The sequence below is a fragment of the Hyla sarda genome, chromosome 6 (genome assembly GCF_029499605.1).
Source record: "Hyla sarda isolate aHylSar1 chromosome 6, aHylSar1.hap1, whole genome shotgun sequence".
Classification (NCBI taxonomy): Eukaryota; Metazoa; Chordata; class Amphibia; order Anura; family Hylidae; genus Hyla; species Hyla sarda.
The window spans coordinates 111,097,603-111,120,868 of record NC_079194.1 but is presented as its reverse complement, the minus strand read 5'-3'; the positions used below and the strand labels follow the sequence as shown (position 1 = coordinate 111,120,868).

At 42.1% G+C, this 23,266-nt stretch overlaps 1 protein-coding gene across 2 annotated transcripts in view; it reads right to left on the bottom strand.

The window, feature by feature from the left end:
- The window catches only part of PLXNB1 (plexin B1), a 190,807-nt gene that overhangs the window by 39,300 nt on the left and 128,241 nt on the right, over positions 1 to 23,266 (bottom strand). For both annotated transcript variants that reach the window (XM_056524644.1, XM_056524645.1), the window contains exons 3-12: positions 19,224 to 20,349; positions 18,386 to 18,568; positions 8,249 to 8,377; positions 6,507 to 6,607; positions 5,924 to 6,056; positions 5,600 to 5,756; positions 5,354 to 5,462; positions 4,293 to 4,401; positions 3,253 to 4,167; positions 389 to 517 (exon numbers count right to left, since the gene is read on the bottom strand). In XM_056524644.1, coding sequence (XP_056380619.1) covers positions 389 to 517; positions 3,253 to 4,167; positions 4,293 to 4,401; positions 5,354 to 5,462; positions 5,600 to 5,756; positions 5,924 to 6,056; positions 6,507 to 6,607; positions 8,249 to 8,377; positions 18,386 to 18,568; positions 19,224 to 20,348 — 3,090 coding nt within the window. In that variant the 5' untranslated portion in view covers position 20,349. The remainder of the gene's footprint in view (positions 1 to 388; positions 518 to 3,252; positions 4,168 to 4,292; positions 4,402 to 5,353; positions 5,463 to 5,599; positions 5,757 to 5,923; positions 6,057 to 6,506; positions 6,608 to 8,248; positions 8,378 to 18,385; positions 18,569 to 19,223; positions 20,350 to 23,266) is intronic.

Genomic DNA, 23,266 nt, shown 5'->3' with positions numbered 1-23,266 from the left:
TTGTGACGGGAGAAAGAACGGAAGAAATAGTGCATGCACTGTTTCTCCCGTTACTTTCTCCCTTCACAAAATAACATCCATTATTAAAAACGGGCTATGACGGGTTAAAACGGGTAATGTACAAATCCCACAGACTATATTGGGATTTTGTAACGGCCGTTTAACGTCTGTTTTTAATGGTTTTGTTAACGGAACATTATAACGGCTCTTTAAAAAGTATTAATTTATAGTGTGAAAGGAGCCATAGGATCATATGGGCATTCCAACCTGTATAGGGTCTTACATTGAGGATATTATATAGATTTAGTGTCCATTGGAAATAACCAGAAGTAACTCTGAACAAAAATATGAAGAAACACAGGACTGCTTGTAAGAATAATAAGGTTACCTGGTAATGGTGAAAGTTTTTTCCAACTAATGTTATTTTACGCTCCACGTTGACTGGTAGTAAGGAAGGGCTCTGAATACTGTGCACACAGGGACATGCTTCTGGACCCCAGAACAGCTCCTCTTTATTCTGTAAAAAAAGATTGTATATTTATTTCCATCAAAGATCAGAGAGCACTGTGGTCATGACATCAGAGGAAAAGCATTTCTTTTTGGATTTCTCTTTAGTATACAGCCCCTAAAAAGTACTGGAAGGATTAAGATTTTTTAATAGAAGTGATTTACAAATCTGTTTAACTTTCTGGCACCAGTTGATTTAAGAAAAAAAAAAAAAAAACATCTTACACGGGAGTACCCCTTTAAGCAGCCCATACTAGTGGCAGCAATTAGACCGAACAAGTTTTAACCTTATCTTTCAGGGGTACTCCGGTGGAAAACATATATTTTCTTTAAATCAACTGGTGCCAGAAAGTTTAACAGATTTGTAAACTACTTCTAATAAAAAAAAATATTTACCCTTCCAGTATTTTTTAGCAGCTGTATGCTACAGAGGAAATTGTTTTCTTTTTGAATTTATCTTTGTCTTGTCCAGAGTGCTCTCTGCTGACACCTTTGTCCATGTCAGGAACTATCCAGAGCAGTATAGGTTTGCTATGGGGATTTTCTCCTGCTCTGGACAGTTCTGGATACAGGCATCAAGTGTCAGCAGAGAGCACTGTGGACAAGACAAAAAAGAAATTCAAAAAGAAAAGGATTTCCTCTGTAGCATACAGCTGCTAAAAAGTACTGGAAGGGTAAAGATTTTTTAATAGAAGTCATTTACAAATCTGTTTAACTTTCTGGCACCAGTTGATTAAAAAAATAAATAAATAAATAAAAAATTATATATATATATATATATATATATATATATATATATATATATATATGTTTTCCACTGGAGTAACCCTTTCAGACCTTCTTGCTTAAAGGGTACTCCTGTGGGAAAACTTTTTTTTTTTTTTTTTTTTTAATCAACTGGTGCCAGAAAGTTAAACAGTTTGTAAATTACTCCTTCCAGTGCTTTTTAGGGGCTATATACTACAAAAGAAATGCTTTTCTTTTTGCATTTCTCTGATGTCACGACCACAGTGCTCTCTGCTGACCTCTGCTGTCCATTTTTGGAACTGTCCAGAGCAGGAGAAAATCCCCATAGCAAACATATGCTGCTGTGGACAGTTCCTAAAATGGACAGCAGAGGTCAGCAGAGAGCACTGTGGTCATGACTTCAGAGAAATCCAAAAAGGAAAGCATTTCCTCTGTAGTATACAGCCCATAAAATGTATTGGAAGGATTAAGATTTTTTAATAGAAGTATTTTACAAATCTGTTTAACTTTCTGGCACCAGTTGATTTAAAAAAAATAATTTAATAATAATAATTTTTCCATGGAAGTACCCCTTTAACAGGGTCTCTGGCTTCAACCTAAGTGATATTGTCCTTGAACACAGTATCTTGTCTGAGACATGGCAGCTCTGTGCCAGCTGGCTTCCCTGGCAGTAGGAGGTTTTCACAGCAGTGGGATGAACATGCCAGAGAGATCTCAAATAATGTGTCCCAGCTCATAATTGTCCTCAGCATGAGCCAGCTGGCTTCCCTGCAAAGCCCTCAATACGCTAACAATTCTTCACAGAGGAACTGCCAAGCTGGGGACAGGGCATTGAATGCCATGGTATTATCAATTAAACACAAGATCCTTCACAAAACTCAACTTTTTAACAAAACTAATAAATCTCAAGTTCTCCATCAGCGGAGAACACTCTTGTAAATGTTATGGCAGTCTTTATCTTCAGAAAATGTTATTGAAATTGGAAAATAAAAAGCAGGTACTAGTTCTCGTAAAGTAACTCACATAAACGTAATGAGATGTCGACACTGAATCGCCTCTGTTCTCTTTAAAGAGGTTGTTTGTGAGCAAACCCTTTGTCATAGGGTCTTATGATAAACTGATCACACGGGCCCCCATTGATCAGATGCATTCTGTGGGCAAACCTGGGGGCAAGTGTTTAATCTCCCTAAAGCGCGACCAAAGGGCAAATGAAGCATTACACCAGTGTTTCCAGACCAGGGTGCCTCCAGCTGTTGCAAAACTACAAGTCCCAGCATGCCCGGAAAGCCTTCGGCTGTCCGGGCATGCTGGGACTTGTAGTTTTGCAACAGCTGGAGGCACTATGGTTGGGAAACACTGCATTACACAATGTCCACTGACATCAACTGAAGTAATGTGTGGACATATTTGAGTGCTCTTCAGCAAGAGATGATTTTGCAGAGACACTTCTGTCTCTGGCTAATAAGTTGAGTATTGTGCAAGGTTTCTTTATTGAGACAATATCAGACGCGTTTCGGGATGGCACATCCCTTTCTCAATGAACAAATGGCTTTTGTTCATTGAGAAAGGGATGTGCGGTCCCAAAACGCGTCTGATATTGGCTCAATAAAGAAAGCTTGCAGAATACTCAACTTGTATTGGTCTCCATCCAAGCGGATTGCGCCTCGTACCCCGGCATTTTTCCAGATAGCATCGCTATGCCCACATATACCTATTACCATCAGCTGGAACTTCCAGGAACTGATTCCCGGGTGGCTGCACAGCAAAACGTATAACATCAAAAAGCTACACAAAGTGGTTGTGTCTGCCAACACAACCCGAAAAGGTGAGTTTATTTCTCACCACTTTGCTCAATCACAACCTTTATCAGATGTACTGTCCTATGGGAGGCTCTGTCTTTTTTTCTTTATAGTAGTCTCTGGCTAATAAAGGAGGATTCTGAACAGGGACCCCAAACCCCCATTACCCCCACAACAGACCCTTTAATGCAATTCTTACCAGTTCAATAAAACCCGGATCATCAAACTGATAATCTAAGTCTTGTTTGATTATTGATGGAAAATGAGATGATGTTCCCTCAACGTCCCCATCTCCAGACAGGATAGTCGAAGCTGAGAAGGCGGAGGTGTCATTTTCCATGTTGGCTGAGTCCACCCAGTCATCTGCCTCAGTATGATCCAAGCTTTCTTTAGCTCGTTCCTCCATAACAATCGTAGGTGGCTCTTCAGAGTATGGAATCTCAGTTTCTAGATCATCAGGAAAGTCAGGTAAAGAGGGAACAATGTGTATTTGGCCAGTGGTTGGAATAGGAGGGATGGCAGATGTAAATTCCTCTGGTGATGGTGTAGGGGTGGTAGTCACCCATGTCATTTCACTTTCGGTATCAAATGTGGTGGGTGCCTGGACCAATGGAGGCACTGTAGTGTCAGGAGGTGTGGTTGGACCCTCGGTTGTCCAAACCTCTTCAGTCATATCAATATCAGAAGTGATAGAGAGGGTGGAACCATCTGTGACAGCCAGAGTTGTGACAACATCTACAGGTGGAGTGGTTGGCACTGTGGTTGGAAGGCTGGTTGGCTCTTCAGTTGGAGGCTGAGTTGTTATTTCTGGAGTGGATTCCTCAATAGTGGGTTCAAAGGTGGTCAACTCTGGTTCTGGGGTGGTGACATCTTCTATTGTAGTCACTATGGTTGTGACAATGATGGTGGTTGGTATAGTGGTAGGGGCTGGTGTAGGTGTGGTTTCTAGGACAGTAGTTGTTGTGGTGGCAGGAGTTGTGCTGGTAGTTGTCTCAGGAACTGGGCTTGGGGTGGTTGTCATAAATGTAGTAGTAGTAGGAACAGCAATGGATGTTGGTTCTGGTTCTGGTACAAGGATGGGAGTTGGAGATGGTTCTGGCATTGAAAACTGAGCCTGGAGAGAAAGATACATAATATAATAAGGTGAAGCCACAGAAACAGATTTGACTCAACAAAGCTAAATGTTTGCGACTGAGGTAGAAGATAGGTAGGTAGATAAATAGATAGAAAGGCACTTACCAACTTATTGTAGATAATTGTTCCTTCTTCGCATGTGGCTTTATGGGTACAGACATGCTGGTGAATGCACCAGTTACATCCCCATTCACTACTCACACATCCGCGGCAGCTGAACATAATGAAAAAGTAAGGAATGATATAAATCCAGCAACAATATTTACAAATAGCTTGTAAAGAGGATAAATGTCTCAGATGCCAGTCTGAAGTAAAAAGGTTGGCGTTAGATGGACAAGAGTTATTAAGAGGCACAAGAGTTATTAAGAGGCACAAGCCTCTTCAAAAACTTGCTGCATTTCATGCACAGTTCAGAAATCCACACCAGCTTTGAGCCCAATTATCCACTATATTTTTTGTTTGTATTTCATCACTTTTTAGTGTTTCCACTAGGTGCCTCGGTTGTAGCAGGAATCAAAAGGGGATGATACAGGGGCTGCTAAGAAGAATGAAAGGGCATTAAAGTGGGGCTCAGACACGCCCAACTATTCCCTAGCTGTTGTGGACCATTGGAGGTGGGTCATAGTGGGTCAAGTAGTGCCAATAGCAGAAGAAAGCCTACTGATCATAAATCTAATAAAAAACTCTGTCTGCATCATCACCATTTAGGTCAAGATCTAATATAAGGAAATAGGTAGGAAGCATCAATAGTGTGGGGTTTTATTTGCAGTAACACGGGCAGAAAAGGAGCTCCTGTGAAGGGTCTGGGTGCTGAGACCCTCACCAGTTGCTAAAACAAATGGGAAGAGGTGCTTGGCGGAGCACTATTTCTCCCCAATGTCCTCTATCTGCAGGAGACAGGTTCTATTGAAAGCAAGAGGACAGCGAGGAAAGACAGCACTCAACTCAGAGCTAAATCCTCTTTTTTTTTTGCAATACATGGAGGTCTCAACAAGCAAAAAAAAAAAAAAAAGTCAATTTTTTTTTTAAATCACACAATCACTTTAAAAGCAAACCAGCCTATAAGAAAAGGAATCTAATCTATACAATATAAGCTTGTATTCAAACAAAATTGCACTATACCTTGGAACTATACTTTATTACATCACACATTAATCCATACTTACGGGGCACTTTTGTAGAGTTGGGCCACAGCTGTACAGTCGTAAAAGATGAAATCCGCAGTGGTAATGGTCACTGCCCCAAACTGAAGCTGCAGTTTGACTCGCACATGATCTGCAAGTACAGCATTCACTAATAAAGCAAGATTGGTAATTCAGCTCCTAATGCAGTAGATATTTCTGCCCGCAGTTACCTCCTAAAACAACCATATGCAATCTAAAGTCCACCAAACAATGGAGGATCCCACTGACCTGTTCCTGCTTTGATCACAGGGGCTTTGCTGGGGTCGGGAGATGGACACATGACTCCAGACTCTGTCCTCACTGCTCGACTCTCAAAGTCTTCAAAGAAACAGGAGTAGGATTCTTCTTGATACAAAGACGGTAAGTCAGGGATGGACAGGAAGATCTGTGCGCACAAACAAGTGGATGAGTGGTAGCTAAGCTTTCTTTTAACTGAGGCAAAGATTCAGCATGCTGCTCTGGTCTGTAGATAAATGTCTTGGCCATGGCAGAGTGGTTTATTGGCACCCAGCACCTGCCCGCCCCCTGGCGATACCCCTTCCAGATACTTACATTTCTCTTCTCTTCTTTACTGATATTTGCTGGACTTAGAGACTGTACAGTCAGGCAGCGTTGATTCTCATCATGAGCCCAAAGCCACTGATTCTTCTTTCCTGACCGCAGACACTCGTATCTCCGACTACATCTGTGGAAGGTAAACCATCAGGTGGAGATTAGAGGATGGCACAGACCCTTCACCCAAAGATGAGATATGAACAAATCTTAAAAAAATATTTGGCTGATTCCTTATTGTAGCGGAACTAGATCAGGTATCTTCAACAAGGCTTAAAAAAATTTGTGAACCTCCCTAGATGTCTCTTTAGACAAAGAACATATGTAAAGAGGTTGTTTGGTTACAACATCCCCTGTCCATAACCTTATTAGAGCATACGATGGTCCAAATTCCACTGTGTAATTCTATATTTGCCCTGTAGTGGCCGCTACAGAGGAAATGTTTAACGGGTGTTATATTTCACTATGACCGTGGCTGGTCATTAAGGATTTATCAAGCCAGATCTTCAGTGATCAGCATTGTGTTGTAACATTGTCATGTGACCACTACTTTCTCATTTTCTACATAACTACTCTAACTTACTTTCCATGGAGAACACACCAGCCGCAGTAAGGATCCCCTGCAGCAAGGCATGATGTACAATCGGTATGTTGGGAACATTCAGAAAGTGGCAGCTTTGTAACCTAAGGAGGATAAAAACAATAGAATATATTAAGCAATAAGAATAATGCATAATAAGCCTTATATAGTGAGAATCTGTATCTATGCCCTAAATCAATGGTCTACAAATGATGGACCTGCAGCTGTTGCAATTACTATTCCTAGCATGCCCGGACGGCTGTTGGCTTAACAGGCATGTTGGGAGTTGTAGTTTTGCAATAACTTGAGGTCCACAGTTTGAAGACCACTGTCCTAAATGTGTTGCCTGCGTCTGAGTTGTGGGACCAAAGGGGGTAATTTCAGAAATAGAAATAAGCTCAAACTATTTGTTAGTTCCCTTTCTATCAAGCAGAGGGTGCCAAAGAAGACAGGGGCAATACTCCTCCCAGTATAGAGAGAATATGAATTCTAAGCTGCATTCTAAAACATGATATGAGCAACAATGGCAATAATAATAAATTGGGTATTCTATATTTATATATTTTTTTTTATTTTTTTTTTTATGACTTAACTTCACAGTAAAGTTCACTCTATTAGTTATATTGATATTAAAAGTAAGCGGATTTGCCCTCTAAAGAGTCTCATTTCTACTTTCAAGATTCTATTTAAGCTACTTGCTAGTAATATCCCCAATGACCAGCATTAAAGGGGTACTCCAGTGAAAAACTATTTTTTTTTTAAATCAACTGGTGCCAGAAAGTTAAAACAGATTTGTAAATTCTTATATTAAAAAATCTTAACCTTTTCAGTACTTTTCAGCTGCTGTATACTACAGAGGAAGTTCTTTTCTTTTTAAATTTATTTTCTGTCTGACCACAGTGCTCTGTGCTAACACCTCTGTCACAGGAACTGTCACATGCAGGATCAGTTTGCTTTGGGGATTTGCTCCTGCTCTTTACAGTACATGAGTCAGACAGAGGGGTCAGCAGAGAGCACTGTGGTCAGACAGAAAAGAAATTTAAAAAGAAAAGAACTTGCTGTGGAGCATACAGCAGCTGATAAGTACTGGAAGGGTTAAAGGGGCATTCCAGGGGAAAAAAAATTCTTTATATCAACTGGCTCCAGAAAGTTAAACAGATTTGTAAATTACTTCTATTAAAAAAAATCTTAATCCTTTCAATAATTATCAGCTACTTAAGTTGAGTTGTTGTTTTCTGTCTGGCAACAGTGCTCTCTGCTGACATCTCTGCTTGTCTCGGGAACTGTACAGAGTAGAATAGGTTTGCTATGGGAATTTCCTTCTACTCTTGACAGTTCCCAAGACAGGTGTCATCAGAGAGCACTTAGACAGAAAAGAACAGCTCAACTTCATCAGCTCATAAGTACTGAAATGATTGAGATTTTTTAATAGAAATAATTTACAAATCTGTTTAACTTTCTGGCACCAATTTTTCACCGGAGTACCCCTTTAAAATCCCAATGAATTGCCACCCAACTGTCCTACCATCCAGAATGGCAAACTGGTCAAGTTATGTAGGTAGGGTACCTACACCAGTGGTCACCAAACTGTGGACCTCCTACATCTAGAGGTCCACAACTTGGAGACCATTGACCTTCACCATTACTGCAAAAGTGGACCTGAAGGACCCATTGAGCATTTCACTGTGATTTCATTTTCGTATTAAAACTAGAAGAGGATCCCGGAGTGTGACGCTTTCCCTTACCGTAGACTGAGTCATGATGTACAGATGTTTTTCTGGCTGATCGAACAACAGGTCTGCAGACACAGCAGTGTTGGACTGAGTGGGCACACTGGCATACTGCCGGGCATCATTGTTACCTCCAAGGTAAACCTAAAGATGGTAAATCATAAGGTCAGTGTTGTCCTAAGACCAAACTAAAAGAAAAGCAGGATGTTCCCGCTCCTGCATTCCCTGGTTGTTGCTAGGGAGAAGCATAATTTAGCAAACAGTTTCTTGTCCTCGACAGAGTCAGGACGTGGAAGCTGGTGACACACAGGAGTTTATCGGGCGTTCAATCTTACGTCTGAGAGCATTGTCTAGAGACATAATGTCACCATCTGAAGGCATTTCTCAGCTGTCTGCCCATTTAGGTCCTAATGCCAGCCCTGAACAATCCATCATGCAGTAGGAACAAGGCTGGTTATGCCTAGCCAGGTTTACTTGACCTTGAGTAGGACCTTCAGTCTCTCATTACACCACTAGGTGGCAGTGGAGCATAGCCTTTGGAAAACGCAAAAGCGGCAACAATGTTTTATAAAGTTAAGGCACGTAATTCGTACCCTGACGAGGTGACCGTGCTGTGAATTGGAAAGCGCTTGGTAGCCATACCAATTAACTCATAACCCGAGAGTGCTGTCCTACACAACTTTCTATTGTATATGTCATTGGAAGGATAAAGGGACAGGGCCACCAACATGATGTAACTTATAAAAACTGACTCTGTACATGTATGTAATCACTAAAGCAATACGTGAGGCTCAGGTCTTTCTAAGGCAGTGTTTTCCAAACGGTGTGCCTCCAGCTGTTGCAAAACTACGACTCCCAGCATGCCCGGACAGCCGAAGGCTGTCCGAGCATGCTGGGAGTCGTAGTTTTGCAACAGCTGGAGGCACACCGTTTGGAAAACAATGACCTAAGGCATTTTATTAGATTATGGGGGAGATTTATCAAAGTCTGCCGAAGAGGAACAGCGAAGCAGTTGCCCATAGCAACCAGATTCCAGGTTTCATTTAGAAAATTCTGCTGAAAAATGAAAGCTGGAACCTTGTTGCTATGGGCCATTGCTCCAGTGTTTCTCTGTACAAGTTTTAATAAATCTCCCCCTATATGAAATGAAAAAGCTGCAATGTCACCTAGAGATTTCTACATTCCCCGTAGGCCACAATAAAATGTACACAAGGGAGAGGTGACCTTAAAGGCTTTAATCTGGTTTTGGAATACTATGAATAAGGATAACCATCTAAACGAGGAGGGTCCCAGCTGCCGCTTCAAACGGTGACTGGCGGGGCATCACTCACGAGACAAGTTTGTCACGGAAGGTGGCGGCTGGAGCTCTCCGATGTAGAGACAGACTACGTTCTGGAGATCGGGGCGGTCTCAGCAGTTGGACCCCCAAGATCAGACACTTAAAGAAGTAGTAACGTGTATAGAGCCCCGACTCTTCTCCACAGCGGCGCATCACGATCCCTGCCCGAAGCAGCGACGCCACTAGCTGTATGAGGGAGCCATTTGGCTATCTTCGTCTCTCCCATAGAGCTATATGGAGGAGGCATGGTGGCCTCCGCTTCGGGCAGGGGTCGTGATGCACCGCTGTGGAGGAGAGCCGAGGCTCCATACAAGCAGATCGTGGGGGGTTGCCTGCTTAAACAAAAAAAGACAACTGTATTTGCCTTCCCGTAGCATCCGATATTGTAACACCTGGTCTCCGCTGCGCTCTACTTGCTAGTGCTGAGGAGGGTCAATATCGACAATGTGACATATTGATGTGCAGCACTAGGAAGCGGAGATGGCGAACACCAGGTGCCGCAATACCAGAGGCTCTGGGGAAGCGCGGAAGGTTAGTAAAGGTGTTTTTTTTTGTTTAAGCAGGCAGCTTGGGCAGATTTTAAAAATAGTTACCTTTTTGGAGGAGCGCTCCTTTTTTACATGGGCTGGAAATACTGCAAACTTTCTGCAGCACTTTCAGAGGTAAATTTATGCAAATTGTGTGTACTTTGGTGCAGATTTATTGCAGATATGACTTTGTAGATTTTGGTGCAAGATTTGGCACATTTAGCCCTGTCTTTTTTTTTTTAGCAAAGCCAAGCTGCCTTGTCTAGCGAGGTGCAAAAGTGTTTAAGGCTTTACATATGTCCAGCATCCGGTGGTGTTTCCCTCTGGCGCTGTGAAAAAGCACCGGAGGAGAAATGATTGTAGAACTGATTCCATTCATTTGAATAGGACAGTTTACATTGATCCGGCGTCTCAAGTTGGACACCGGACAGTAAAACTCACTGCATGTGTGCCAGACAGGGGAACATATCTTGCTGTGCTCCCCTGTCCGGCATGCACAATAATGAATGCCTGATCCTAAACAACTGATGACAACTGATGCAATTTTGTCATCAGTTGCGGCGATTTAAGGCTGAGCCAGATGCCGGACATATGTGGATCCAGTCTAAGAAATGTCCTAAACACACTAAAATTGCACTGCAAGTCATGTAAGTCAGTTTTGTGGTGTAACCTGCACCAGATTTTTTGCTGCAAGCACTTTTATTCATCTTCCCCAGGGTATTTAAAAGCCTCAATTTTGGATTTAGCTGCAGATCCATTTTGAATATACAGCAAAATCCATAATAATAAAGATTTATGTTAGATTTTTTACATCCATGGGAAAAATCTGCAATAAATCCAGAGAAACTCTGCAACATAAACTGATGTGCTGCAGATTTAAGATCTATATCACAGGTCAATTTAAAAGTGTGTTTTTTCCAAGCATCGATGAGATTTGTTAAAACGTCATTCACTTTGCTGCTACGTTTCTACAGTATGTGAACAACTAACTCGTATTGTTACCTTGCTGAAACAACAGTGATGTACGTTGCAACTCATTTACAGCACATTTTATGCTAGGCTATGTTCCCATCATCTGTGCCCGGTACGCTTGGGGTATAGGTTGCCAACCTATCAATAAGGGCTGCCAATGACCATGCACTTTAATAGTCCTATGTAGGGAGATGTTTGCTGATGAACCAAGTGGTGCTCACGAGGATGATGAGCACAACATTTTCTCTATTAGGGTACGTTCACACGTGTGGATTTTTGCAGCGTATTTTGCTGCGGATCCGCTGGTGAAGGCCCCGCTCTATGCTGGCTTTACATGTGCCTGCTGGTAGCCGCAATACGCCGCTACCAGCAGACGCACTGCAGCGATGTGCGCGGCGTACTCACACATCGCGGCCGCTCTCCCTGCTCTGAGCTAGGCAGAGAGCTCCCGCGATGTGCGAGTATACTGCGACTCGCACATCGCAGGGTGTCTGCTGGTAGTGGCGTATTGCCGCTACCAGCTGGCACATGTAAAGCCAGCATAGAGCGGGCCTTCACCAGCAGATTTGCAGCGTAAAATACGCTGTAAATCCGAGCGTGTGAAAGTACCCTTAAAAGGGGTACTCCAGGGGGGGAAAAAACATTTCAATTCAACTGGTTCCAGAAATTTAAACAGATTCTTAGGCCTTCCAGTACGTATCAGCGGCTGTTTACTACAGAGGAAGTTGTGTAGTTCTTTCCAGTCTGACCACAGTGCTCTCTGCTGACGCCTCTGTCCATGTCAGGAACTGTCTAGAGAATGAGAGGTTTGCTTCTGCTCTGGACAGTTCCTGATAGACACAGAGGGGGCAGTAGAGAGCACTGTGGTCAGACTGGAACAAACTACACAACTTTCTTTGAAACTTACAACAGCTGATAGGCACGGGAAGTAATTTACAAATCTGTATAACTTTCTGGCACCAGCTGATTTGAATATTTTTTCCCTTTGGAGAACTGCTACAGTCCTGTTCTGTAAACTAATGGCAAGAGACGTCTGGAACAAAAAAAGAGCAGAACTTCTATTAGAGACCACACACAGGCCTCCTCCGTTACTATAGGGCACTCATCTCTGTGAGATCCTGCTATTTGGGAACATTGTATGTTAGGACTTGTTCACAGCTTGGCTAAAGGATTTACTGTATATTTAATGAACCCAAAGTGGAAATATTCTGTACTGTCAAAAAGGATAAATAAAATCCCTTCCAACATGACCCATTTACCGCTCTTTTACAGGGACCAAGACTGGAATAATTTATGTAGAATCAGCAGGAGAAAAATACAGGTCTGCTTTAAATAGAACTCTAATATTCTGGCAATTATGGGACAAATGTTGCTTGGTTACGAAACATTCCAAATTGTCGGACTTAAAACAAATCCAACGTTTTAGTGCAAGTCAAATTTCTCCCGCCTATTCACCAGAATAGGAGTTAGCTGCAATACCAGACTTGGCCTATAAACAAGTGGCGTTGTGAGTGCTTTTTTTTTATGACCCTTTATTAATTAATTAGTTAATTTAGCATAACCCCTTTAGGATCAATTGGAAGAGAAAAATAACAAACAAGTGAGTGATCCAGCTCACCTTCCCTGATGTACGGTGCTCGGACCGGTGCCCGACAAGGCATCCAATATTGAAGAAAGAAGGTACGGAGGGTCCAGCACTTCGTTGCAAGCAGCTTTATTGAAGATACATTACACCATAAAACCAACAGTCAGTCAGACATGTTTCGAGCGCAAGCGCTCGAAACATGTCTGACAGACTGTCGTTTTATGGTGTGATGTATCTTCAATAAAGCTGCTTGCAACAAAGTGCTGGACCCTCCGTACCTTCTTTCTTCAAGAAGAGAAAAATAACCCTGAAGAACAAATGACAATGGCCCTCATTTACCATTGCAAACCCGATATGTTTTGTCGGGTTGTGCGCCAGATTCTGTTGCATTGCGCCAGAAATTCTGTCAGCGCCAGAATCTGCGCAACAAATTCTGTCTGCGCCAGAATTTGCGCCAGAATTGAAGAAACCCCGACTAACTCTCCATTTTGCTAAGAAAACCCAAAAAAGGGACTTGGCTGCCCAAAAAAGGGGGCGTGGTCTACGAAAAGGGGCGTGTTCCGACATTTGGAAAACGCTGAGGAAAACCCTACAGATCAGAGCATGTGTAAAAAAAGCAAAGTGTAGGGAAAGTGGGAAACTGTAGGGAAACCTTCGTAAATACCGTGGAAAATAAATTGTAGGGAATTAAAACCCACAAAGAAACCTACACAACACTCTTAGTAAATGAGGGCCAATGAGTTGTGCCAAGTTATCAGTTTAGGTCTGCTATGCTGGTGCCTTTCATTACAAATCAGGTAGCACACTGAGGTAAATAGCATTCCCAGAGGTAAGTCACCGGGGATCAGGGTAATGCTCATTTCAGGCGAGGATGGTTGACTAAACTGAATGTTTTTAGAATCCAGCTGTGACATCATCTGCGATTTATCTGGAAGTTTCTGACCGAATCCCTCACTGAGCGCTGCCCGTGTGAACAGGAAATTGCTGTAATACAATTTGTTCCAGGTGAACAGTCACCAGGAATTTGCTTGAGTACAAATTAGCTGCTTAAAGCCAATGCGGTCAGTGACAGGCCGGAGAACAACACGATTGGTGCTAAATATCATCGTGACCTTGTTCTACGTGACCTGATTAAGGTGTCATTTTTCCTACAGAAAAGGTTGGGGGTCTTAGAAACAGAGACCACGATAGTTTAAAATTTGAAGTGTACATCCTCAGGGAAAATTCGAGATGATAATATTAACAAGTGACTGACTGACTCAAATAGGTTTTCTGAATTGTGAATAGACACTTTGGCATGGAGGTAAATCTAAAAAGATAAGTTAAGAAAAAAATAAGGTCTCTTTTTCTCAGAAACAGCACCACTCCTTTTCTACAGGCTGTGTCTGGTAATGTAGCTTAGGCTAGGTTCACATCTGCTTTGGTTTGCACAATGGAAACCAACAAAGCCCAACAGACCCCCAATGACTTTAAAGGGATACTCCCGTGGAAAACATATATATTTTTTTTTTTAATTAACTGGTGCCAGAAAGTGAAACAGATTTGTAAATCACTTCTATTAAAAAAAAATCTTAATCCTTCCAGTACTTTTTAGGGGCTGTATACTAAAGAGAAATCCCAAAAAGTAATGCATTTCCTCTGATTTCATGACAACAGTGCTCTCTGCTGACCTCTGCTTTCCATTTTAGGATTTGTCCAGAGCAGAAGAAAATCCCCATAGCAAACATATGCTGCTCTGAACAGTTCCGAAATGGACAGCAGAGGTCAACAGAGAGCACTGTGGTCATGACATCAGAGGAAATGCATTTATTTTTTGGATTTCTCTTTAGTATACAGCCCCTAAAAAGTACTGGAAGGATTAAGATATTTTAATAGAAGTGATTTACAAATCTGAACAATGTAGAAAAACCGCACTCACCCGATCTTCGTGCATAGATAACTTGATTCCGTGAAGTATAAACATAGAACACAGGGGACAGGCAGTCGGCAGGAATGCCGGGGAACACGAGGTGTAGTTACAACTGTTTCACGGGAACGCAGCCCTCTTCATGTGACTCCTCAGATGAAGAGGGCTGCGTTCCCGTGAAACAGTTGTAACTACACCTCGTGTTCCCCGGCATTCCTGCCGACTGCCTGTCCCCTGTGTTCTACGTTTATACTTCACGGAATAAAGTTATCTATGCACAAAGATCGGGTGAGTGCGGTTTTTCTACATTGTTCTGATTCCGTAGCGATTTTTGCTTTCCTGACCAGCACCCCAACTTAGCATTAGGGATCGACCAATTATCGGTATGGCCGATATTATCGGCTGATAATCACGATTTTGGGCATTATCGGTATCGGCAATTACCTTGCTGATAAGCCGATAATGCCCCGCCCCCCGCCGCCCCCCCCGACCCGCCGCATCGCACCGCGACCTCCCCCCCCGACCCACTGCACCACGTCGCACCCCACAACGTAGTGCTGGGCGGTATATCGGTATGGATTTTTGCCCATACCACTATACCGGTCGGGCCCCTCCCCCACCCTCTGAGTCAATAAAAAAAATTAAACTTACCCGTAACGGGGGTGGTCCGGGCCATCCATCCTTCCTGTAGTGTCCGACGGCATTCCGGGTGGAGGGTGAATCGGTCCGGGCTGTCCTTCTCCGGGGATGCTCTTCTCCACTCCGGGCAGGCTCCGGCCTAGTACGCTGCATAGACGCCGCTACGCCGTGACATCAGGTGCGTCGCTGCGCACGGGCGTCACTGCGCAGCGGCGTCTATGCAGCGTACTAGGCTGGAGCCTGCCCGGAGTGGAGAAGATGACCCCCGGAGAAGAAGGACAGCCCGGACCTGTTCACCCTTCACCCGGAATGCCACCGGATACTACAGGAAGGAAGGATGACCCGGAGCACCCTGACAGGTAGGGGGAGAGAAGCGGGTGGTGGCGGCGGCGGCGGCCTATGGCCCCGCAAAAGCCACTGCAGTGCATTGATTTAAAGCGCCCGCTTTAAATCAATGATCTGCAGCAGTGTCGAGGGGGGATAAATAGCCGATAACTTATACCGGAATATCGGTATAAGTTATCGGCTATCGGCCCTAACCTCCACCGATTATCGGTATCGGCCCTAAAAAAAACGATATCGGTCGATCCCTACTTAGCATAGACTGTATAGTCTCCATTCATGCCTGGATCAGCGGATACCATACTATCAAGTATATTGCCTTCACCTGCATAGCAGTGCCGGACTTGTACTTTTTCTACTTTTGATTTACAAATCTGTAACTTTCTGGCACCAGTTGAATTAAAAAAAAAAAAAGTTTTCCACGGGAGTACCCCTTTAATTTCACTGGACAAATAAATTGCGCTTATAACGCTGGTTATTTGAAAGAAATCTGCAACAGAAGCTCCAAATGAAGCCTCAGAAGCAGATGGGAACCTAGCCTTATCTCTATTCAAGTAACTGTAACTAAGCTGCAATACCACAAAGTGCGAATAGGAGGCGGTATGCAAAAATGAAAATATAGCTGGGAAATGAGGCAGCTCATCTCAGTCTGGTTTTATATAAAGGACTTAAATAAATCTAGAAAGTTTTACCATAAAATCCTATTGTTTTTCTTGGACATATGAGTCCAAGGGTTTAAAAGACAGAAAACTGATGAAGTAATCGTACACTTATGTTTTAGGTCTGGACTATTTGAGCCGGCATTCTACTATCAGTGGTCTTCTGATGAGTGAAGCATAATGGAAGATGGAATCATCGGGGCCCATGAACTGAGACCCCCACTGAATATGCCACAGCCTGGTGCATAGTACACTTTCAGAATGGTCCTAAATATCAATGACTTCAAATATTGTGAACCAAGCTCATTCTTAAATAAGTCAGGTTTGCAGGCATCAAATTGAAATTGGAAAATCCTGCAGGTAACTGGATCGCTGACTCCATTATCTGCATGTTTTTGCATATAAAGTAATTTAGCTCTAAATGAACAATTAAAATTGAAAAGCGGCTGAGCAGCGGCGGTACATGGTTTAATTCTCCTCTTATCGCCAGGTCTGTTCAGGAGGCTATGCACCATGAATTCATGGGGCACAAGGCTATGTCACATGTTTACTAAAATAAGTTTGAGGGAAGGGGGGGGGGGGGGGTTAAGAGACTAATTCTTTGAAAACATCCATAGAAAAAAGTCTGGAGACAAAGCTTGTGTAATGCCATGTGCGGCACCAGGGTATCATCTGCATGGAATCTGTTTTATCTACTCTATACCAAAAGACACAGTTACCTCCCTTTAGTCAGACAGGAAGTAGCTATCTGACATCTGCCACAGTCAACCATATTAGCTGTCATGGCTCTTTGTCACAGTGTCACCCACACGTTCCTGTAGTCTCAACCATGATCTGGTATAAGTGGCCAAATATCTATTTGTTCATGACCAGCACATTCACTAGCAGACATGAGCAAATTTTGGTCTTTTGAGTTTGGAAGCCTAAGACAATCTAGATAAAATAATTCTCTAAGCTAAGAGTAGGGTAGATAGGGGGCCCTCCTTGAGTTTGTGGTCCAACTGGCTCCTGTTCAGCTGAAGCCAGCCAGACCTGCCACCAGGGATGCTTCAGAATGACCAGAACCTTTATTATAATTATTGCTTAAAGAATGAATGTTGGGGAGTGCAGGTCAGCCATGACACCAGTGAAAGCGGAGGTAGCTAGACTCTCTTCCAGTTAAAAGGGATTGTCTGCCATTTTTAGCAGAGACCAGGTACCACTGGCACAGCAGGGTACTGGGCAGAGAAGTACAGCCATTTTTTTTTCCAAGACTATTTAAAATTAGGATTAAAACAGTGGACCACCTTTTAGCTAGAAATCCATATGGCTGGCAGATAGAACAAATTTAACAACTATAAGCATGTTATGTCTCAGACACAGATCAGATTCTACAAGTGGTGGAAAACCAAAAGGAAGTGACCAATGTTTTTAACTAGTAAGGAAATTTAGGATAAGTTGTGAAGAACCTAAAAAAACATTAAGTTTCAGTACAAAAAAGTAAAACACAAAAAAACAAACAAAAAAAAAAACCCAATAAGAACAGTTCCTATTTTGGTGGACAAGGTCAAATCATGTATTATATAGTCAGCATAGGCATCTATATCTATATGATATGGATAGAAAGATAAATGCATACATATAAACTAGGTAGATATGATGTAGATAGATAGAGTATGAAGGAGGTAAGTAGGTAGGAACATATGAGATAATAAGATAGATGATAGATATATAGATGAGAGAGATAAGACAGATAGATAAATCAGTGTTCCCCTCCAGTTGTTGCAAAACTAGAACTGCCGGCAGGTACACTTGTTGGGAAACACTGAAATAGATTGATAGATAGATTAGATGAGAGAGATAGGACCGATATCCTACCGGGTCACAGATGAATGGGAGCAGACTTCTTATCTTCCCTGTACTAAGCACAGGAGGGAGGAGCAACATGTAAGGACCATGTGCAGCACCTGAACTGTTCCCCTGCCCATGATAGTCAGCCATTAACTTGAAGGGCCAGTATATAATGCTATATTTACCCTTCAGTGACTGCTACAGAGAAAATGTTTTACTCAGATGATACTTCTCCAGGTGAGAACAGTTGGTGGTCAGGGGGTCCAGGAGTCAGATGCGCGACCTGCTATTTTGATACAAACCATATGGGCCACAACTACCAAAGTCACTTTTTTTGCACTGTAGCAACCTACTTTATTAAGTTGTCCCTTGTTGTCACCAATAAACGCGATTGTGTGTTCTTCTTCTACAGTAACAGCAATGGCAGTAAGTCGAGCATCTGGACTCTCAAACACAGGTGCAGCTTTCAGAGGATCCCAGCTTGCCATGGGGCTTGGAGTATGGTCTGAGCCACATGGATAAGCATCTAGTGTATCCTGCAAACATAGAGAATATTCTATAAATGAATCCAATGCAATAGAAATGGGTCTGAATCTCATAATTAGTAGTCATAAAAACTGATTTTATTTCCACTAGAACATCAGCTTATGACCTACAAGAAAATGGGGTGACTATGGCTAAAGATATTGGGCCAAGACAAGGCACCATTGTGGGGTGTAATTTATAAAGGGTGACAGCTAATAAGCTAAATTACAGGCAAAGAGGGTAGGTTAAGCATGTTCTTAAACCTCAGAAACAAGGGCAGTGCATGGCACATAATTCTTTCTTTGGTGTTTATTGACTCTGTCCACACGTTACATTATGGTACCATTGTGATACTGTTCTACTACAATTTTAGAAAACAATGTCATGCCCTGCCCCCCAGGCCCTACACTTGGCCTAACACAGGGTGTCAATTACACCTGAAGTATTCCTTTAATTACATGGGCAATGGGGGAGATTTATTAAAACCTGTGCAAAGGAAAAGTTGCCCGTAGCAACCAATCAGATTCCTTCTTTTAATTTTAAAGAGGGCTCTAAAAAATAAAAGAAGCGATCTGATTGGTTGCTATGGGCAAATCGTCAACTTTTCCTCTGCACATGTTTTGATAGATCTCCCCCAATGTGCAGACAGGTGAAAACAATACTCACGGAAGGAAGCTGGACACAGTTTGACTTCACATCGTATTCAATATATGCCACTTCTCTGTCATCTTCATCTTTCCCATCCCTGGTGTAACAAATGTCTCGAGTCTGATTGATCAGGCGGTCAATAAGATCCATAGGATATAAACACAGACCCGATTCTTCACCAACTTTACCAGAAGCTGCATGCCACTGAGAGAACACTGCAAAGAGAACATCTCCATTGGTGTTTAAAACCCCCCTTGCCATCTTCTCTCCAGGCTGGGAGACATAGGCAGCCTGAAGAAGATTGTAGCTTCTACTACTATCTTTAGTTTGGCAACTAAGAGGCAACTCAACATAGGAATAGTAATGGGAGTCATCAGGGCAGATACGGGAAATATAGGTTTTATATTCCCGGGAGGGTGATTTTAGGTCACGACGATAAAATAGGAAATATACATTGGAACGGTGAGAAAAGACTTTGACAAAGTGGTGGTTATACTCTGAGAGTCTCCCAACTACTGCTAATTTGGCTGTCTCTTCATATGAGAAGACGGAATGAGAGTCACTTCCACCATTCAGATTGCGAGTCGTGATGGGAGGAATGCCACCCACTCCTTTACTGGTGTATCCTCTTCCTACAAACAAAAGAGGTGTGCCATCCTTGGAAAGCCCAGCCAAGCCAACCGTGGTAACATTTGGATCATTTGCAGCCACATACTGAGAGTCTACTGGTCTTTCGGGTCTAAAGAGGACCTCATTAATAGATCCTAACAGTCTTTTCTCGCAAATGCCTTGAAAAACACTGCCACATACTATGATCTCTTTTTGGCTTGGCACCACCAGCAAAAGCTTGTTGTGGTTATTTGTATTCTGTACATGTGCACATTCGCTGGTGACTGGCGGTAAACAGTCCTTGCTATCCAACACAGGTCCAGTCTGAACTGGTTCCGTCTCAAGCATTAAATCCTCCGTCAACTGGTAAAGATTGTTTGTGGCACCAAGATATAGAGTCCCTGTGTTGGCATCCAGGGTGAGGTGGTTGAACATTGTGCTGTTCTGTGAAAATGTAAAATAGGCTTGTGCACTGGAGATGCCAAGAAAACACAAGGCGGTAAGGAGGACAGTTCCTGGTGGCATGGTGATCATTCTGTAATAGAAAAATATATTCATTAGTTCATACAGAGACATGGGCAAATGATCTGTAATTTAACATTAAATGTCTCAATATGATTATATAACATCAAAGACCCTTCTAGGGAATTTAGAGTTCATATGATCCCCATTCAGGACCCCTGAATATTATTTAAAGCCAAGAGCAGTTACTAAGCCCGTCTGTCACTCTGGTGGACCCAAAAGGTCCATACAGTACACAGACAGTCCCTTGATTCTAATTAGATTCTTGTATCACTTTATTTCCCTCTAGGTGGCACTCTAAGGGAATTGAACACTTGCTGCCAGGTTTCCCAACAGATTATAGCTGAGGATACCCTTCGATAAACTCATGGACAAGCCCTTTTAGTGTACAGTGATCCCTCAACTTGCAATGGCCTCAACATACAATAGTTTCAACACACGATAGTCTTTTCTGGACCATCGTAAGTTGAAACCAGACTCAACATACAATGTACAGACAGTCTAGATCTGTGAAACGTGTCAATGGCTGGAAGAACCGACCAATCAGAATGGGCATTTTACTTGTAAAACCCCTGTCTTACTGAAGTGCATGCACTGACTGGTGTCTGGTAGCGCCCCCTACAGTACAGGGAGGTATTACATGTTCTGTACACATTACCTGTACCAGGGTTAGCTGCTCCTTTGGACACCAGGTGAGGGCGACTCTATTACTTTTTTGGGACATTGTGTGTACTGTCCTCTACATAGACCAGTGTTTCCCAAGCAGGGCGGCCCCAGCTGTTGCAAAACTACAACTCCCATGCTGGGAGTTGTAGTTTTGCAACAGCTGGAGGCTCCCTGCTTGCGAAACAATGACACAGACAGTGATTTACAGCTCCCAGCAGATCTTTATTACTTTTATATGTAAGGATTTGCTTTATCTATATTAGTTATCTACTTATTTTTCTTTAATTCTCACTTTTATCCTATTTTTGGATGACATTTTGGTGCCTTTAGAACCAATTACCAGGTTTCCATAGCGTTCTGGTCTCAACATACAATGGTTTCAACATACAATGGTCGTCCCAGAACCAATTAATATTGTAACTTGAGGGGCCACTGTAATTATTGTATTGTTCCTTTAATTTCAGAACTCGATCAGACTCAAAGAGTCCAGACAAGGGATGGAATTTTGTATTCACTTAACATCGTAGAATAACTTTCATTCTCTATCGCTTGGAAAGAAAACTTGAGTACAATCCTGTATAAAGAGGATTTTTACACTGCAGCCACTGATGACTGCAGCTTCTACATGAATGTCCTATTTAGCAAAACCACACAAATCTAGCCCTGACTCAAAAGGACTCTCTGTACGGATACCTCTTCAAAGAGAAACGCTTCGCCCCTGTAAACATGGGCCTATGATGCTGTTTATGTGTTCACGGCAAATATTTTAAGCATGCCTGTTTCTTGTGCTTACCAGATAGAGGAAGCCTTAATTTTGGAACGGGAGAGCTGGTTCTAGCAAAAAAACTTAAAGGGGTACTCCCGTGGAAAACTTTTTTTTCATAAATCAACTGGTGCCAGAAAGTTAAAGGGGTATTCCAGGAAAAAACTTTTTTATATATATCAACTGGCTCCAGAAAGTTAAACAGATTTGTAAATTACTTCTATTAAAAAATCTTAATCCTTTCAGTACTTATGAGCTTCTGAAGTTAAGGTTGTTCTTTTTTGTCTAAGTAATCTCTGATGACACGTGTCTCGGGAACCGCCCAGTTTAGAAGCAAATTCCCATAGCAAACCTCTTCTAAACTGGGTGGTTCCAGAGACACGTGTCATCAGAGATTACTTAGACAGAAAAGAACAACCTAAACTTCAGAAGCTCATAAGTACTGAAAGGATTAAGATTTTTTAATAGAAGTAATTTACAAATCTGTTTAACTTTCTGGAGCCAGTTGATATATATATATATATATATATATATATATATATATATATATATATATATATTTTATTTATTTATTTATTTAAAGTTTTTTCCTGGATAACCCCTTTAAACAGATTTGTAAATCTCTTTTATTAAAGAAAATCTTAATCCTTCCAGTACTTTTTAGGGGCTGTATACTAAAGAGAAATCCAAAAAAGAAATGCATTTCCTCTGATGTCACAACCACAGTGCTCTCTGCTGACCTCTGCTGTCCATTTTAGGAACTGTCAAGAGCAGGAGAAAATCCCCATAGCAAACATATGCTGCTCTGGACAGTTCCTAAAATGGACAGCAGAGGTCAGCAGAGAACACTGTGGTCGTGACATCAGAGGAAATGCATTTCTTTTTTGGATTTCTCTCTAGTATAAAGCCCCTAAAAAGTACTGGAAGGATTAAGATTTTTTAATAGAAGTGATTTACAAATATGTTTAACTTTCTGGCACCAGTTGATTTAAAAAAATAGTTTTCCACGGGAGTACCCCTTTAAGCTAAAAGCTGATGGACTAAGTTGCTGCAAATTTATTAAGAGGTGCCTGTTTCTTAATACATTTGTTGCATCTGTGCGCCAGATACTTAAATATACACAAGCCCATAGATTCTAGCTACAATATATGGTAATTTCTGGTGTAAAATAAAGTACATCTGTCATCCTGCTGAGGGCCCCATCCCTCCTGCTTAAGTCACCTTATTTATTTATTTATTTTTACAAAGTGATGCTAGTGGTGCAAAAGTAACAAACTTTACACCAGAAAACATATAGAGGGAGATTTATCAAGGGATTTAGAGGTTTTTTTTTTCTTTCAAAAGTTGCAAAAAAAGTCGCACGTGCGCGTAAGCAACTTTTTACGCAATTTTTGTGGGTAAGCAAAAAATACCAATCAGCCCTACCTAAGCAATTTTCACTTTGCAGTGATCGGGAATTTATCAAGTGCGAAAGTCGCATGTAAGCAAAAAAAGAAAAAAA